Here is a 17999-nt window from a genome sequence, read left to right on the forward strand (position 1 = left end):
TCTTGTCTCTTGACAGTTACTTGTCATTAAAAATATCCCATTGTAATTCAGAGCTTGCACATGATTGATCATACAACGGTCGCATTTAAATACTATCATTCAGATCAAATCATAATACTCGGTTGTTTTTTTTTTTTGACATGAAAATTAGACACTAGTAACTAATTAATACATTTTTTTCTTTCTAGTATGGCTTTTGACCAATTATATTCCCCGGGGGATTATAGAAACAAATGGTTAAAACCGTTGACTCTTTAGTACACATGGCTTGAGCACAGCCTAGCTCCTTTGAGTCTCTCCACACGACTTGTTTATAGACACCACACGTGTGGTTCGGGGCACACTTGTCCGACTTGTAGTCGTAGAAAGGTTTCTCCTTCACCCATGTCTCCACCGCAAGAGTCGGCGTCACGGCCAAACCTTTGGCCCAAAGCTGGTTCGCGCCGTATTTCCCAGGGTTTAGACTCGCAAACTCGCATTTCTTCTGGTTCCTCTGGTAACGAGCCAGCCGGTTCGCGGCCGCCTCCAGCGTCTGGCTCCATACTAGCGGCGAGACACCTACCATGGCTCTGGCTTTGTTGTGCGCGTCGGTGAAAGCTTTGGCGGTAGCAGAGATTGTGGGAGGTGGAGGAGAAGCAGGGACGGTTTGTTTGGGTTTCAACTTCTCTGGAGGAGAGACTGCATTGGCGGAGATGACAAGAAGTGCCACGAGGATGGTATAATGGACTAGAGACATTTTTTGGTGGATTTTAGCAACCTGAAAAGATCACTAACCGTTTATATATAGAGAGAAGGCCATTAAAGCTTAGTTAAAACACTAGTAAAAAATTATTAAACAGGAAGTATAAAAGATGAATAATGGAGAAAGATGTGGGATACATTGGTGGAAGGAGACAAAATAATACTCCCAAAGGAAGGAGAGGATCATGGCATGTGACTTTGGTGATTGATCCCCTTAACCTGTCTGTGCTGTGCATGTGACTGACAGATACCCAACTCCCTATTTAATTTCTTTTGTTTGTTTTCAAGGCCCATTAATATTAATGCTTATATAGGGCCAATGGGTCCAGCCCTCTTCGCCTCACGTATTCCAATTTTGCCTATAATAATCCACTTTAATTATTGTTGTTAGTCCCACCACATCTAATCGAAAAAAATGTATTCTAGTCCTGGTGGCTGTGCTTTCTCCACGACCGTTCCTCTTGTATTATTGAATTCTTATGCGGTTCAAATGCAATCCTCCCACCCAGCAAAAGTTAAAAAGAAATAAAAATCACTAACTGGCAATAAAGAATTTGAAATGTTCTTGTATTTAGCTTTTAATTGATGGCTTTTATTTACCACGTTGTGTTATCTAAGCCTATCTGAGAAACATTTATAAGTCATAAATGCACAAGTACTTCTGAGAAACATTTGTAATAAAATTTGCAGAAGGGAAGTAGAAATGGACCACAACTTCCATCAAAACATATCATAAATGCTAATCCTTATCTTATTTCTTTCAACTAACAAACAAAATGTTCTGTGAAAGATTTATCTTCCAATGCAGCCTTATTTTTCAAAATGATTTCAAATTCACCTGCGGTTGGTTCGGTCAAATAAATTTTACGAAATCTAGGTATAACCACTAGGCTAATAACCACCATGAACCAACCGAATTGCCGATTTCAAAGAAACTAGAAGGAGGGATGATTCACAGAACTTGTTAGATGAACATTTGTTTACGTGTGAGAGAATCAATTGCATTGTAGCATCATTGATAAAGCAACAAACAAAAATAGCGAAAATTCAAATCTAATTGATAATTTTGTTTTTCTCCATTAATAAAAAAGTCAAACATCTCTAATTACAATTTTTTACGTCGGAGATTTTTTTTTTTTTGGTTTCTCAAAATGACTAATTGACACTACTCGGCGATGGTGCTCAGGTTCCGAGTAAATCTCCTCTTCCCTCTGCCACAACATCTTCCGCCCCCGGCGTTTGTCTTCACTCCGGCGATATTTTTCGGCTGGTAAACTTTACCGTCGACGTCACTGTCGTCGACGGAGACCCATCCGACACCGCCGCTCTTGGCCAACGCCGAGCTCGCTTTAACAGCCAACGCTGCCATTTCCTCCGCCCTTAGCGGATGATTGAGCCACGTCAGAGGCAAGGCGAAGTAAAGCTGCCCCGACCGGAGCTCCTCGTTGCCGGAGACAGCTGAAACGGCGTCGTCGAAGTCCATTTCGTCTGAGTTGCAGACGAAACTCGTCGGGTATTTCTGCAAGATCTGCCACACTTTGACCGGAGATGAGAACTCTTGTAAAGTGCCGTCGAACAATATAAGCTTCGCCGAGTCTCCTCTCATAGATTCACGTGAAACACAAGCTCCCATTTTTTATATATTTTATTTTTGGAAAGGGAAGTAACTATTGTATGAGTTAACTCTTGATCTTGATGTTGTGTTGTGTTGTGTTGTGGTTTGTGAATTGAAAGAGACGACCTTGAAAGGAGTTTATATATATGAATACCGAGGAAGAAGAAGACAACTAGCCTCGAGAATCTAAAAGTCCACGTAGGACTTGTCGTGTAGTGATAACAAAGGAACATGACAGCTCAGGGTTTGGTTATTGTTTGGCGAATGGGCCTCATGCAAAGGGGTATATCGGGAAAGAAGGAGAGAGAGTAACGTGGCGAAAAATGCGAGAGGAAGGAGCTTAGGTGGTGAAGGAGGAGCGGGCCACGTGACACGAACAGAGGCATCACCGGCAAGCAGACAAGATCGAGATGGCCGGGAGGTTTCGCGTCTCCGGTGGGTAAGATCTCACGTGAAGACAATTTGCATGTGAAAGTGGGGCCCATCGGTGTTCTGGGTCCTATCAGATTCTTTTGGGCCCTTATTAGATACAAGAGTCACCTACCATTATATCGTGTATTTGTTTATTACTCTCTGTTTTTTATTACTACTTTTTATTTTGCATGAACGTGGCATTAATGAGAACCTTGAAATTATTTGTCAAGTGATATTTTCTTATGTTGGACGAGCAAAAGTTGTATAGAATTATCTGTATTATGTTTTTATTAAACTATACTTTAATGATTTTGTTCTTGATTATTTGTTGAAGAGTATCTTTCCTCCTTTCTGTGTGAAAGTAGACATATTGCTTTTTTTGTTTAGATATTTATTAATTGGATCCTTTATCAAAACTCAAAAGTAATCACTTCATTGGCTTATACTAATATACTAATGCTTCAAATAACATCAGATAAATATCTAATTGCCCTACCACTCTATTACTTTCTACAAAAAAAATAGCTCAAACTTGCTATTTACATGTACACCAAATAATTTTTTTCCCTATGCTTGTATGGGACTGGAATCATCCACATCTCCACCGAAATCAAATCAGAGGATGACAATTTTATTTTAATAAATTGATATTTTGGCTGATGTGTATGTTTCCTACGTCCCAATAGTCACTTTATTTGAATGATAAACTAATGGTTTGCAGATCTACTGGATACTGATCTGATCTCCCACGGTGGTGACAGTCATATGCAAGGCCAACAATAGTTATTACATGAGGTGAAATTGGACAACAATACAGTTTTGCTTACGTAGTTCCATTTTTCAGCATGATGCATGTTTTTGTCGCGATTTTAATTTGTCTTTATTACTGCCTTATTCTTAGGTTTGTAGTTTTAGTGTATTGGTGGTGGATTATCCGTAAGATGGAACTTAACATTCTTCAAAACAAAATGATCTTGGATATAGAACATGTGATTAGATGATATTAACACACGCTTGTAGAATCTACTGTAAGAGTATCTTGGAAACTTTTTTGGTTACTGAATGCAAAGACTTGTACTATACTTTGCTACGAATCCGACCTCTCTAGCTAGGATTTAAAATATAATTATGTCCCCGAGAAAATTAATCAAATCTTATTAATTATATACTAACTCCAGAGGTTTTAAACTTAAGAGAGAATCTGTCTGTGACCTGCATTGTTATGTGCTGTCCCACGCTAATGCAATTGTCTGTGTTCTTTCATGTCACGGGATCTAAGACCAAGCACAGACACAATATGTTTTGTTTATAAGTTAAACAGTGTTTTGTTTAGTATTCACAACCCCATGCACATTAAATACAGGGTAAGGTCCATAAGGAGCAAGCTGATTAGACTAAATTACTTACAGAAATTATGAAAATACTATTTCCACTTGCTACTCGCCAGTCTATTCTAACTAATTTCATTTAAATATACCACAAGCCTACCGTACAAACCAGCTAATTCAATCATTTGTATATTCACTAATTATCAACGTTATTTTATTGTTAACTTCTAGTTTTAAGTTAACTAAATTGGAAACGAACCGAATATTTAATCCAAATTATTTACAAAAAGCCAGTTTGCAAACATCTTAGTTCATTGTAGCCACCGGTTAATTAGGCTAAACATGTACATAGCTCATAAGCTCATAGCTCAAAGTTGATAGTTTGAAACCACACATTTTGTTATAAGGAGGAATGTGCAATTTTTATAAGAGAGAAAAACATAGAAAGCATCAAAAGATGTTCTCATTATCATCGAATACAATTAACAGAAGATGTTTTGATATAGATAACATGATCATCACTCAAGTTGACCATACCACACCCCTTGGATCTTCACATCCTTTGGTACCTTGGCACCCAAGTCAGTATCCGAGGGCTGAAGACTCTCAAACACTCCAATCACTTCTCCTGTCTCAGGTTTGCTCTTGGTCACTTTCAGAGTGATCTCACCCACCGAAGCTGCCGTGTTCTTCACGTTTTCCTTCGAAAGCTCCTCTTCGTCTCCTCTGCCTCCAGCTGGCAATGCAACGGCGTTGTCATATCCTGTGGATCCACCACGGCCCTTTGGGTCCAAGAAGGACGAGCCACGGTACGAAGGGACTAAGAATTTGCCAGTGAAGCTGTCTGGTTTGCCTGAGGCGTCAAGCTGCTTGACTGTGAAGAGGAACGGCACACGCTCGCCTCCTGGAAGCTGGACGGTGACTGCAGCGTAGTCGATGCCGTCTTCTTCCTTGAAGTTCACGCTTCCGTCTGAAGAAACCTACTCAATAACCAATAAAAAAAACTCGATCAGTCATCAACCGTAACCGTAACCCTAAGCAGAGTATGTTTCTTGATGTGGAAGCAAACAAAACCTCGAAGGGGCCTTCGATTTCGTCGAGGGTGTAGGTGAGACGGGTCATGAGCTTGGTGTTCTGGAAGTCAGGAGGTGCGTTCTTGCTAACACTCTCAGCCTTGACGGTGAAGGAAGTAGGCTCGAAGCAGAACTTCTTGCCGGCGTACTTTCCCGGTTTGAAGGAGAAAGTCTCAGAGCCACCGTCAATGGTTGGGCACTGGTTGGCAGTTCCAGTTCCCTTCACTTCCATGTATGTCTTGCTTTGTATCTCATCGTAAGTCAGTCTCTTCGGAGCTCCTTCTGCACTTGCTCCCTTTCATTACACCAAAAAAAAACAAACAACTTTAAATTCAGTAAACTGATCCCAATAATTCGTAAAATCATATACTCCCTCTGTTTTTAATTATAAGTAGTTTTACTTAAAAGCACAAATATTTAGAAAGTTGTTATCTAAAAAAATATATCATTTAATCAATTAATTCAACCAATTATAAAAATCTTAATATTATTTTATTGGTCACACAATATCTAATAAATGAAAAAAGTGCATTGAAATATGTAAACTACCTATATTGTGAAACAAACTCTTTTTGATAAAACTACCTACATTTAATTAAAAACAGAGGGAGTATCAAATAAACATCAATTCGGTATGCATGGGAGCATTAACAAGTTTGGTACTAATGATTGCATCAAATTTAACATGAACATACAGGTTAACGCATTTTATTATGCTAATCTAAAACTGGTATTGGATTAGTGTTGTTCTGTTATGGTTTCAGTTAAATTTAAAACAATGTGATGACATAGTAATAAAGTCAGAATCATTTTATTTCGTTATGTTTCTTTATTCCATTATGTTTCTTGCTCACTCTAATAGTTCTTACAAGAAAGAGTAGGTGATATGAGAAAGTTACCGAGACGACGAGGGCAGAGGTTGCTAGCGCAAATCCGGCGATCTTGACAGCGTCGGAGCATTTGCCGGCGAAGTCCTTGAAGTCAGATTGGAAGGAACAAGTGAGGCGAGCAGAGGAAGTTTCTAGGCCGAATGATTTGCCGACGGTCTGAGTCGACCGGAGGTGAGCACTCCCACGAGAAGGAGCGGTGGAGATCTTCGCCGACTGGAGGAATGTGGTGGCGGATTGGAGAGAGGCTGCCATGGCGCCACAGATGGTTCAGGTTTTTGTGATCAGAAGCAGAGGAGAAAGTAAAGACTAAAGTAAGTAATGGTTAGGAGAGAGAGATAAGATAGGGATAAGGCGAGTATTTTGATTGGTTCGTATTGTTGAAATCGTAGCGACTGGTTTCTTCTGTTGCCACGTGTTCAAATGTTAAGTGAAGATATGATACTGTCGGATGCTGACATGTACATATGGCATAAAATTGTTGCTAATATTTCAAAAAGTATGGCCCATGCAGGTTTCGAACCTGCGACCTTCGCGTTATTAGCACGACGCTCTAACCAACTGAGCTAATGGGCCTTTGTTGGCAGTGTAAACATACTATCTAAATTGAAAATATTGATCTTCTGTTTGTTAAAAGCTTACTTTGACCCAAAATTGTTATAGTCGTCCTTACCTTCCCTACTACACGATGGTATTTTGTTAGGTACGTTTAGAGCTTAGACGTTTTATGCTTGATTGTAAAGTTTCTACGGCCTTTACTGTGTATGCTCGTTAGTGATATTTTCATTCACAATTTAAACATAGTTCAGATTTTGTGTTTTTTGATGCATGTTGTGCTTGGTAGTGATATTTTCATTCACAACTTAAGCATGGTTCAGCTTCCATACCAAATCAATTAAATTAAAGAATACAGATAGAAATTATGAAGTAGAGCTTCTCAATTATGATTTTTTAGAAGTGCAAATTAGATGTGTTGTAGTTCATTTGTCATTCGGATACCTCGCAAACACAATTCTAAATCTCTAAGTTTTACGAGTTACACATGCAACTAAGCAGGAAGTGGGATCTAATGAAATAGCTTTTGTTATAACTTTCTTATTCAGTTCACAAGTACTACTAATTGAGATTTAATGAATAGGCTTTAGTTATAAATTTGTTATTCAATTCACTAGTACTACAAATTGCGGGTATTGTGTCCATAAGTTTACTTTGTCTCTGTATGTTTCTGTATATGTTACGGGTTATGAATTGGGCTTCGGTAAAGCCGGAGAGAAGAGCCCACTAGTGCTTGCCTAAAACAATTGTTTTGTGGCAGAGCTACCAACTGTATTGTGCTAAACCGAGAGATCATAAAAGAAATTAATGCCTAGAAATTAAGGAGCATAAACTTACAGACAGTAACCCAGATAGACACTAAACTTACAGACAGTCACAGACAGGCACTCAGAATGAGTAGGAGGTTTTGAATCATCATGATTAATCAGATGACAATAAACAATCCTCATCATGCCTTAAAATCTTTTAAACATCTTTCAAAAACATTAAAAAAATTAGTAAATAGAAGAGGATTTCTCTCAGACAAATGCCTCGATTGTCCCCACGATTTAAAGAATGGATTGATCGGACTCGTCATCTATTGTATTGTTCATCACGGAGAAACTCTTTTTTAATGAAACTCAAGTTTAATAAAACAAGAAAAGAAAAATCAATCCTCTCAGACAAATGCCTCGATTGTCCACATGATTTTTATGAATGGATTCATCGGACTCGTCATCTATTGTTTCTTCATCACTGAGAATTTTCTTTTACTAACCAAAATAACGTATTTTTGCACTAAGAACAATATGCATATACTAAAAGGAAGAGAAGACAAGACAGAGCTAAGCTAACGAAAACACGAGGAAATTTGCAGAGACTATAAGGTTATGATTCGTAACCCAGATTGTACTTTAATTTAAAGATTTGACGGTAGCTGGCTAATTTATAGGAGAAGGTTTAGGGTTATAGGTCGTCCACTCCACAAAAACGACATGAAGTGTGTGATACTAGTAAGTAAACGGGCTTGATAAGCTTACAAAAAACATGGCCCATGTTTAAGAATTGTTCTATATGGGCCTTTCTAATACGTAATTAGTTTAGTCACAAGTGGGTTTGATTAAAAATTGTAATATAGTCCACAAACTACGGTATGTTGTTTCTAATACGTATTTATTTATACCGGTTATCTTTACCTGTTCACTCACTCTTCAGCTGCTGTCCTCACAGAGCAAGGAGACGAGGCTGGCAATGAAGAGAGGATTCAAGGTACTTATTTTTATATCTCTCTCTGGCTTTAGTGTATTTTTGATTTCGAATTGGAAAATATTGAAAACGAAGCAGATGATTCTGGGATCTCAATCGATGGCGAGAAAAAGGATACTGGCTGAAATGGGATACGAATTCACTGTCGTGGTAACTGCTTCTCCTATTTTGTTTACTCTTCTCTCTATTATTAAGTTAAAAAAAATTAGGATGTTGAAATCGAGACTTGGAATGTTGGGGTTGAAGACAGCAGACATTGATGAGAAAGCTATCAGGAGAGACAATCCTGAAGATTTGGTTGTAGCTATCGCTCAAGCCAAGGCTGATGAGATTATATCTAAATTGGGAGGTCAAAGCCAGTTTGCTCAGGATCTTCAACCAACCTTATTGATTACTGCTGACACTGTAATGCTTACTCTTTTCTTTTATTTATTTTGTTTTTTTTTTTACTATTAGAGTTTCTGTCTCTTGTGATTATTATTTTGAACTTGAGGTGATTATGGGTAGGTTGTTGTGTACAAAGGTGTCATTAGAGAAAAACCAACCACCAAGGATGAAGCTCGCCTTTTTATCAAAGGTCTGCCTTTTTTTTCTTTGTCCAAGTTATATTTTTCTACTTCTGTAACAAAGGTGATATGATTTTAAGCATTTTTTCTTTGAAACCTATACCAGGCTATTCCGGGTCACACGGAGGCGTTGTGGGCTCTGTTTTAGTAAGGAACTTGAAAACTGGTGTTCAAAGAATCGGATGGGACAAAGCTGAGGTACACTACTATCATCATCTACATATGGTCCTCTCTCCTCTTCTCTTTCGATGATATTTGATTATTTTCTGATTAAGGCCGTCGTTGAAAAGAAAACTAAACATTCTCCTTATTCTTGTGGGTGGTTTAACAGTTTGTGTGGGTATTGTTGTGACGCAGGTTTATTTCCATGAGATTCCAGAAAAAGTCATAGACGATCTTGTAAAATCTTCTAAAACCACCCCACTCATTCTTTCTTTCTTTCTTTCCTTGCTATAAACCAGTCTCGTGAACTCAGCTTGTGTTTTCAATATTCAGATTGATGATGCGGTAACTTTCAAAGTTGCTGGAGGTTTAATGCTGGAGCATCCCCTCATCGCACCCTTTATCGATACCGTGGTTAGCACTGCTATTCCGATACAATAAGCTTGCTTGTTTTGTTTCCAGCATATTGCTTGCTTAGATGTACACACACACCTCTAAAAGCCTTTTTACGTTGTAATGTTGTAGGTGGGAGGAGTTGATACAGTCATGGGACTTCCTAAAGACCTCACTGAAAAATTCATCACCGATGTGTTGTAGCTCCACCCCCTCCCTCTTGAAGATTCCTCATGTAGGAAGGCGTAGACTGATAATACACTGAGATTCTTATTGCAACATTGAAATATTGTGATGTTTGATCCACTTATGATATTTAAAGATTGAAATTCCTTCAACACAAGTATATAACTAGAATTTTTTACTGAATCTTGATACTTAACCATATTTATTGTAAGTGATTTTTTAAGGGAGGTTAATGTATTTTAATGGATTTGAAAATCTAAACTAAATCTAGTGTTATTGGTTTTATAATTTTAAAATCCGTATTGAAAAGTGTTATTGGTTTTATGATTTATAGATTTTAATATAAATCAAATGTTATACAATCATACAGATTTATTAATAGATTTGATTTTATAATGGATTTGAATGAATTTGTATAAATTTTTTTTGTTAAAAATACAAAGACTTAAATCGGAGAAAAAAACCTGCAGATTTGTAAATACTAATCCGAAAAAATTTAAAAATCTGTATATTTTACTTAGATTTGTAAATACTATATAAATTTCTAAATCAATCAAAATGTATAAACCAATAACGTTTTTTCTCTTTTGAAGCATGGCCCAATTAAAATTCATAAGGCCCAAAACTGGCCGAAGGCAAACTCTCTGTCTGAGTGAGAGGTTTTATGGTAGATATTTGATTCTCAGGGTTTTTGAGATACATACCATAAACCTAACCGCCGTTTAAACCCCACCATCGCTGACATTGACCATTAAACCTAATTCTCGAGGGCACCTGCTTACACACATACCTTGAGAATCAGAGGAAGCAACGATTTGCTAACCTTGGCTGCTTCATCCATGGCAGCTGTAAAGGATTCGGGGTTCGAAGCCCTTGAGAAGCTTAAATCAACGGAACCACCTGTTTTTCTAGCGCCAAGCTCGATCTCAGAGGTGGCTCGAGCTGCATCTCAGTATCTCTTCACCAAGCTGAAGCCTCACAACCCTAAGTCTCCTTTCGACGAGCTCTTGGTTGATGGTTTCGACGCGGAGCAGATTTGGCAGCAGATTGATATGCAGTCTCAGCCTTTGCTGTCAAGCTTGCGTCATGAAGTCAAGCGGTTTGCTAAAAACCCTAAAGAGATTCGCAAAGTAGGAGGTTTGGCTGTCGAGGGGGATGTCGATGAGATGGAGATGGATGATGATAATGAGGGTGAGGATGATGATGATGATGAGCTAGAAGCTGATGAAAGTGAAGGAGAGGAGGAAGAAGAGGATGGAGAAGCTGAAGAGGAAGAGGAAGAGGAGGAGAGTGAGGAAGAGAATGAAGGAATAGAGGACAAGTTCTTCAAGATAAAAGATTTGGAGGATTTTTTAGAGGAGGGTGAGGCTCAAGAGTATGGGACGGACTACAATAACAAGAAAGGATTGTCAAAGGGAAAGAATCAAAATTTGAGTGATGATGATGATTATGATGAGGAAGACGACGAAGATGAAGATGAGGAGGATGAGGAAGATGAGGAGGTAAACATATAAATATTGCTCAGGAATATAAAGTGTTATTTGTTTCTTTTTGTTTCTTTCGAATGATTTTGATTTGTTATTGTCCTCTAGTTTGGTGCTTTTGCTGGTGATGACAACGAAGACGCTGACAAATTAGGAAAGGCGAGGTATGGTTCTTATATGCCTCTTTATTAAGTGAATGAGCTTATTAGGCAGTCCTTCTACCTTAGTTTTGTTCTAAGGTTTGTCCATTATAATTAGGTATGAAGATTTCTTTGGTGGTAAAAAGAAAGAGACAAAAAAGACGATGAGAGATGTCATTGAAGATGAGGAAGCTGGAGATGGAAACCAGGTACTATATCGGCTTTACTTATTCTTAAAAGCATTGTGATATGCAGGTGACTTCATTGCTCATTTGTGATCTGACTAACTCTTTCTGTTAGGGCAATGAAAAACTCTCTACCCATGAGAAAGAGCTCCTAAAGGTTCAGTCCAAGATTGAACAGATGGAGAAAGCAAACTTAGATCCTAAACACTGGACTATGCAAGGAGAGGTAACCCAACCATGTTTCCCTCCACTATTAACACTGAGAAAAAAAGGAAATGTTGCTTTCTGTAGCTGACTTTATGTATGATTTCTCATGTTGAAAGGTAACTGCTACAAAGAGGCCAAAGAATAGTGCTTTAGAAGTTGATTTAGATTTTGAGCACAATGCCAGGCCTCCTCCTGTAATCACAGAAGAGGTCACAGCCTCACTTGAGGATATGATCAAGAGCCGAATCATTGAGGTATATTACCTTTGGCTCTAGTTTGTAACAAAATTCTCCTTTGTTTCTTCTTCTTGATTTTGCATAACTGATCTTGTGACTTTCTTAGGCTCGTTTTGATGATGTTCAACGTGCGCCTAACCTGCCCACTAAATCCAAAAGAGAAGCCAAGGAATTGGTGAGTTTTATTGAACTATAACACGTGTTCTCATCTTTTTGCTCTAGTTAACAGTTTATTAATACCAGTATAATCTGTTTTGCTTTCTTTTGGAAATGTGCAGGACGATAGTAAAAGCAAGAAGGGTCTTGCTGAAGTGTACGAGGTTTGTATGATCTACAAAATTTTATTGTTTTTTTGAGAGAGGACCAAGCTTACAAATTTATTTGGTTCATTCGACTATTTGTAGGAAGAATACGTGCAGAAATCTAATCCAGCCTTTGCTCCAGCTACTTTCTCTGATGAACTAAAGAAAGAGGTTCCCACTTGATTTTTTTCATCTGTTTACGTATCGATTTCTCCCTTCCATTGTTCAGTCTATTTATCACACTCATATTTTTGTTTTTATAAACGTTAAATCAGGCAAGCATGCTATTCAAGAAACTATGCCTGAAGTTGGATGCTCTCTCCCACTTCCACTTTACACCTAAGCCAGTATGTTTATGTGTTTAGATCCTTAATGATGATGTTTATTCATATTTGCTACGCACTTAAACAGCTTTAATACTCAAAAACTTTCAGGTAATAGAAGAAATGTCTATACAGACAAACGTCCCAGCCATAGCAATGGAAGAGGTAATTCTTATTGTTCCCTTTCATCTGTTTTTTTTGTTTGTTTGATTGAGATGAGAGCACCATTGTACCAAGCAACTTGCTCCTGTGTACTGTGTATAGGTTGCGCCAGTGGCAGTGTCAGATGCAGCAATGCTTGCTCCAGAGGAAATATTTTCGGGGACAGGCAAGATTAAGGATGAGTCAGAGCTTACACAGGAAGAGAGGAAGAGAAGGAGAGCTAAGAAGAAAAGAAAGTTTAAAGGTAAGAAAGTGAATATGACAAAGGCACAGAGTCTGCCCACTTAATCCATAAGACGACCGGCCTACATTGTCATAGTTATTGTTTCTAACATGTTTTACATGTCGCTTGTGGAACAGCTGAATCTGCAAATCATCCGGTGAAGAAGGCGCGGGATACTAATTCAGAGATTCCTAGCACCGGTACTTTTTTCACATTACATTAGATATTTGAGAATATGAAAAACATCAAATGTTGAACGTTTAGTACTCTTTGGAAGTTGCAGGCAATGAATAACTGGTGAGCCGTGCGGATTCAAGGTCAGAGGAGTTCAGTCAAGAGCAGTTGTAGAGAAAAAAGCATCTACTAAACACAGACTGCTTCAAGATTGGATAAATATCAAGAGTTTTGCATGTATTTGAATATTTGAAACTTTTTTGAACTTTTTAAGATCGAGAATTTTGTTCGGATGGGTGCTTTTGGCATGTATCCGACCATAATGAAACACGCCACCTTTCACTAAACTTAGAAGTGAAATGTTGATTTTTATATTATGCACTTTTTTAAGCTATTTTGTTAAGTGTCACCCAAAAGTTAATAGTGTGATTGTAAAGAAGCTGCAAATAAGATTTTTATAACTAAGTTTGAGATTTTTATAACTAAGTTTGAGGCTTATCTACTATTATTTATTTGTATTATTTACGTATTAAGTATATAATTAAATTAGAGTAAATACATAAATCAAAACAAAATATTTTTATTTATTTTATAGGGTATATAATTAAATTTCAAAATATTGATATAGATATATAGTAAAAGATTTGGGGGAGGGGTTGTTTAACATTGACATAGATATATAGTATATTTTAATATAAATATTTATTATTGAGAGTTTATATTCATATGATAAACACAAAATTTCTAATGTGCGATTTCCTGAATGCAAATTTCAAAATGAAAATATTAAAGTTTTAATACTTTTTCAATACAAATTTAGAAATTATCATATTTAGTTATTTTTCTATGTTATATAGCTTAATTTTAAACTATATTAATATATAATATGAATGTCTGGTAAATGAGACTTCATATTCATACGATTTATGATCATTTGTATCTTGTTATTACCAAAAAATATTAAGGTTTCAATACTTTTTCAATACAAATTTAGAAATTATCATATTTAATTATTTCTCTATGTTATATAGTTTAATTTTAAACTATATGAATATATAATATGAATATCTAGTAAATGAGACTTCGTATTCATACGATTTGTATCTTGTTATTATCGAAAAAAGTTAAACCATTGATCACAAAATTTTAGTGAGAGACATTTAACATTTTTAGTAATTTATAGTCGTTTTAAAAATCAAATATAACATGTTATTTTTTTTAATATGATTAATGTGGTTGTTTAATATCTTTTAATAATATAAAATTAAACCAAAAAAGGAGTTAAGATACAAAAAATATTATCAAATATTTATTATTCATAATCATTGATTGTCATATATACGTTAATCATATTATGCAATTCCGTAGCTTTTATTTAAGGAAATTGCAAAAATATTCTTTTGTACACTATGTATCAAAAAGTATAATATAAATTAAAATGAATTAATCTATTTATCTAAAAATTCTGAATTTCATGACGTGGTACAAAACAATCTGATCTATTAAAAGTGAAGTACAAATTAGAATTAACCCTTAAAATTTCTTAGTAATTACGAATACTTGCCACTGGCTTTTTTAAAAACGATTTGGCTAATCAATCTAAATATTTCACGAGAATTTCACTATAAAAGCCCATTACGTTTTTGGTCTTACATTTTTTGGGCTACCATTTGTAATCAAAACGAAAATGCCTGTGGCAAAATCTCACTACGAGTTTGATTAATAACCTGTAAACCAAAACTAATATATTACTATAGTATATTAAATATAATAATAATTTAAATATACTATAGTAATATTCGTATTTATATAAGTATGACTTCCGATTTTTAACATTTACATATTGCCTGTTTATTAAATTAAAAAAAAAAACATATTACTCCATTTATATCTTCACCAAATATTAAAAATATTAATCGGATTATATCAAATATGTTAAGAAACTGAATATCCTTTCCTTAAATCTTTGACAATCTTAATTACTTAACAAAATAATCCCCTATTAATCGGATTATACCCGCACATGTTAAGAAACTGAATATCCTTTCCTTAAATCTTTGACAATCTTAATTACTTAACAAAATAATTCCCTACATTTAAATTTTCACATTTAAAATAAATATCTCCACCTATCATTAAATTGATAAATCGGATAATATCAATTCAAATTGGATATTCAATCAAACATTCCTAAAATCTTGGACAATCTTAATTACTTACTTACTTTATAACCACGTAAAAAATAAAATCTTGAACTCATATCAATAAAATCTAACTAACTACTTAATCAGAAAATAAAACATGTCAAATCGCAGTGTGCAAATCCTACTATATAAAATGAACTAAATTCTAGCTTTTCTAGAAGTGCCACATAGGCAAAATAATCATCACCTATCAAACTGCCATGTCACTTGAAAAAAACTATTGCCCATGCTCATTGATTTGTATCACGTAACATCACTGAATATCCCATTCGGACCAGTCCGAACGCTATAAAACCAAAGAAAAATATATAATAGGCTGCTAAAATATTTGCCGGTGGGCCAGGTAAAGAAAAATCTCGCAGCCCAAAAATATTCTCATCCAAAAAAAATTAGAAATAGACGTCATTTAGAAAATAATTAACTAACATACGACTTTGATATTACTAGAAATTTCAAGGGTAAATAAATTATTAATTTATAATATATATAGTTCATAACTTTATGTTGTAGTTATAAATAAAGAGAAAATAACCGGAGAGGGTGAAGAAGCTCATGTAAAATTATGTAATTAAAATGGTAAAATGGTGAGTATGATGAGGTGAATCTAAGAAATTTGTTGTACAAATTATGGTGCTTTCTTCGTCCACTATAATGATTGAAAATAAAATATATTCACATAAATAAGTCAATATTTGTTGTTTTTTTTTGATAAGATGTTAAGATTATCATTTTCTGAAAGGTTACACTGTTGTTTTTAAACAACTTATTACAGCAAGGAAACAAAAACAACCAGCAACAACTCAAGGTAAAAAAAGCATTAAGGAGGTCTCATACAAGAAAGATAAAAAGAAGTAGAGAAGAAGAGAAAGAAGAACCTGCCGGGTAAAAGAGGAGATGGTCATGCATCATACGGTCGAAAGAGCCAAGGATGACTGATGAAGGTGAGGAGACAGCTGTGAACACACGAGCATTACGCTCTTTCCACAGCAGGTAGATGGCTGACTGAAAGTAGAGCTTAATGACTAGAGTAGCATGTGCATCTGCATTGACGCGAGGTTGATTGATCCAGGCTGAAATAGAGTGTAGATCAGCCAGAGGAGAAATCCAAACTTCAGCAGCAAAAGGCTCCCATATCAAGCGAGAGAAAGAGCACTCAAAGAAGAGATGATGGTGAGTCTCTATTTCCAGATTACAAAAGACACACGTTCCTGAGACATTTAACCCCCAACGCCTCAAGCGATCCTTGGTTGGCAGTCTTCTCCGCAAAGCCAGCCATGATATAAACGCATTACGTGGAATATGTTCCTTGAACCAAATAGTCTTGTGCCAATATTTGTTGTTGATAGTGTTTATATTCTTTTCTGACATTAGTATCCATATTTTTTAGTAAACTGATCCAAAGAGATTAGTTTGTGGAGCTAACCAAACAAGGATTATAGTATTTACTTTGGAAAAAAGTAATAGGTTGAATGATAGATGGCGTGCATGCTTTTTCACATGGAAATCTGCACATATATTAAAATTGTAAGATTTGAATCATAGAGAAATATAGTGTATATGACTGAAGTTGGTCCATTCCGAAACTTAAGATGGCTAAAATTCTTCTTTGTCAAAATGCATATATGTGAATCTTATATGAATAGAGTTCTCCATTACTTATAGCAGTGTAATAAACTATGTGTGTAAAGGAAAAGAAATGTTATATAAGTGAAAACAAAAATTATGATTTTTTTTCTTGTGCCTATAGGCTTTTCGCAATTTAAAGAAGAAAGAACATATTGTGTGAAAATCTTTGGCTCGGTCAAATTTTATCCAGTTCTTTATAAAACTGTTGTTATCTGATTCATGTAATTTTTCAGTGTTGATTTAGAAGCCCAAAAAATCCATCTATACTGACTTTTTGATATTTTTTTCTGTGATTTGAATTTAAAAAGAGATAAAACTTTCGATAAGTTATGTAAACTCAGAACAAGTATTTAGCTTTAGAAAGCATTTACATGTTTCAAACTTATAATATATACATATATAATGTTTAAAATTATGCATATAAAACCTGTGTAAAATGTGCATGAATATGTTTCTCTTCTTTAATGTGTTAATCGTACTATATAAAACATTATTTTTAAAATTTCAAAACGTTTATGTCACATACAAAAAACCATCAATAAAAAATATAATTCTCCATCTACAACAAGAAAAATGAAAAATTATAAACATATAAATTTAAATTAAAAAAATACTAACATTGGAAAAATAAGAAGTTAATGTAAAAGAAAAAAACCGACAAATAATATTATAAATAAAATAAATTTATAAGACACAATCCGCGCGAAGCGCGGAAAAAAATCTCTAGTATTCTTAACATTAAGTATATTCCTTATTTACCCGAACTTGCTCATCAAGATTTCTACTTAATAATAATTCTAATTAAATTCTCATCCGTATCTCACATATATATATATATATATATATACCATGAGTTGCACGTTAAAGAACCTTATTCACGGTGCGATCAAACCCATTACAAGAAAATGATGATCAATGCAATCCAATTCAACCCTGTCAAAACCTTGAAGCCATATAAGACTAAATGGCGATCCCAAGTGAAATTGTTACATTCCTGGCGACAAAACACTTCGTTTGGTGGAGAGACTCTTCAAATGATTCTAACCGATGCACATGTAAGTTTCAAA

General features: G+C 35.4%; 5 protein-coding genes and 4 non-coding genes across 11 annotated transcripts; 2 read left to right on the forward strand and 7 right to left on the reverse strand.

The window, feature by feature from the left end:
* Positions 1-20: 20 nt before the first annotated feature.
* On the reverse strand, positions 21-977 carry LOC103837697 (STS14 protein). Its single transcript, XM_009114064.3, has 2 exons — positions 880-977; positions 21-757 (listed from the first exon to the last, which is right to left on the reverse strand). Exon 2 carries the CDS (start codon positions 734-736, stop codon positions 185-187), a length of 552 nt encoding a protein of 183 aa, XP_009112312.1. The 5' UTR covers positions 737-757; positions 880-977; the 3' UTR covers positions 21-184.
* Positions 978-1734: 757 nt separating this feature from the next.
* On the reverse strand, positions 1735-2868 carry LOC103837696. Its single transcript, XM_009114063.3, has one exon. The coding sequence runs from the start codon at positions 2372-2374 to the stop codon at positions 1907-1909; it is 468 nt and encodes a 155-aa protein (XP_009112311.1). The 5' UTR covers positions 2375-2868; the 3' UTR covers positions 1735-1906.
* A 1608-nt stretch (positions 2869-4476) lies between these two features.
* On the reverse strand, positions 4477-6380 carry LOC103837695 (oxygen-evolving enhancer protein 1-1, chloroplastic). Its single transcript, XM_009114062.1, has 3 exons — positions 6071-6380; positions 5173-5466; positions 4477-5078 (listed from the first exon to the last, which is right to left on the reverse strand). The coding sequence occupies exons 1-3, from the start codon at positions 6311-6313 to the stop codon at positions 4617-4619; spliced, it is 999 nt and encodes a 332-aa protein (XP_009112310.1). The 5' UTR covers positions 6314-6380; the 3' UTR covers positions 4477-4616.
* A 180-nt stretch (positions 6381-6560) lies between these two features.
* Positions 6561-6634, reverse strand: TRNAI-AAU. Its single transcript has one exon. It is a non-coding gene; the product is annotated as a tRNA-Ile (tRNA).
* Positions 6635-7501: 867 nt separating this feature from the next.
* LOC117128723 lies at positions 7502-7571 on the reverse strand. Its single transcript, XR_004452117.1, has one exon. It is a non-coding gene; the product is annotated as a small nucleolar RNA Z105 (small nucleolar RNA).
* Positions 7572-7627: 56 nt separating this feature from the next.
* On the reverse strand, positions 7628-7715 carry LOC117128800. Its single transcript, XR_004452192.1, has one exon. It is a non-coding gene; the product is annotated as a small nucleolar RNA SNOR75 (small nucleolar RNA).
* Positions 7716-7767: 52 nt separating this feature from the next.
* LOC117128799 lies at positions 7768-7855 on the reverse strand. The gene has a single exon (XR_004452191.1). It is a non-coding gene; the product is annotated as a small nucleolar RNA SNOR75 (small nucleolar RNA).
* A 377-nt stretch (positions 7856-8232) lies between these two features.
* On the forward strand, positions 8233-9857 carry LOC103837694 (7-methyl-GTP pyrophosphatase). Its single transcript, XM_009114061.3, has 8 exons — positions 8233-8362; positions 8438-8509; positions 8606-8764; positions 8867-8936; positions 9032-9123; positions 9283-9324; positions 9421-9501; positions 9613-9857. The coding sequence occupies exons 1-8, from the start codon at positions 8345-8347 to the stop codon at positions 9682-9684; spliced, it is 606 nt and encodes a 201-aa protein (XP_009112309.1). The 5' UTR covers positions 8233-8344; the 3' UTR covers positions 9685-9857.
* A 501-nt stretch (positions 9858-10358) lies between these two features.
* On the forward strand, positions 10359-13567 carry LOC103837692 (U3 small nucleolar ribonucleoprotein protein MPP10). 3 transcript variants are annotated; one of them, XM_009114060.3, is made up of 13 exons: positions 10359-11157; positions 11257-11314; positions 11409-11499; positions 11591-11701; positions 11799-11936; positions 12025-12093; positions 12197-12238; positions 12323-12391; positions 12496-12567; positions 12655-12708; positions 12808-12949; positions 13066-13128; positions 13206-13567. In XM_009114060.3, the coding sequence occupies exons 1-13, from the start codon at positions 10506-10508 to the stop codon at positions 13220-13222; spliced, it is 1578 nt and encodes a 525-aa protein (XP_009112308.1). In that variant the 5' UTR covers positions 10359-10505; the 3' UTR covers positions 13223-13567. The 3 variants fall into 3 exon arrangements, with proteins under 3 accessions (XP_009112308.1, XP_009112306.1, XP_009112307.1); XM_009114058.3 differs by having other exon boundaries at positions 10360-11168; positions 11259-11314; XM_009114059.3 differs by having other exon boundaries at positions 10362-11168; positions 11259-11314; positions 13212-13567.
* The last annotated feature ends 4432 nt before the right edge of the window (positions 13568-17999 follow it).

The sequence above is a fragment of the Brassica rapa genome, chromosome A09 (assembly GCF_000309985.2).
Source record: "Brassica rapa cultivar Chiifu-401-42 chromosome A09, CAAS_Brap_v3.01, whole genome shotgun sequence".
Classification (NCBI taxonomy): Eukaryota; Viridiplantae; Streptophyta; class Magnoliopsida; order Brassicales; family Brassicaceae; genus Brassica; species Brassica rapa.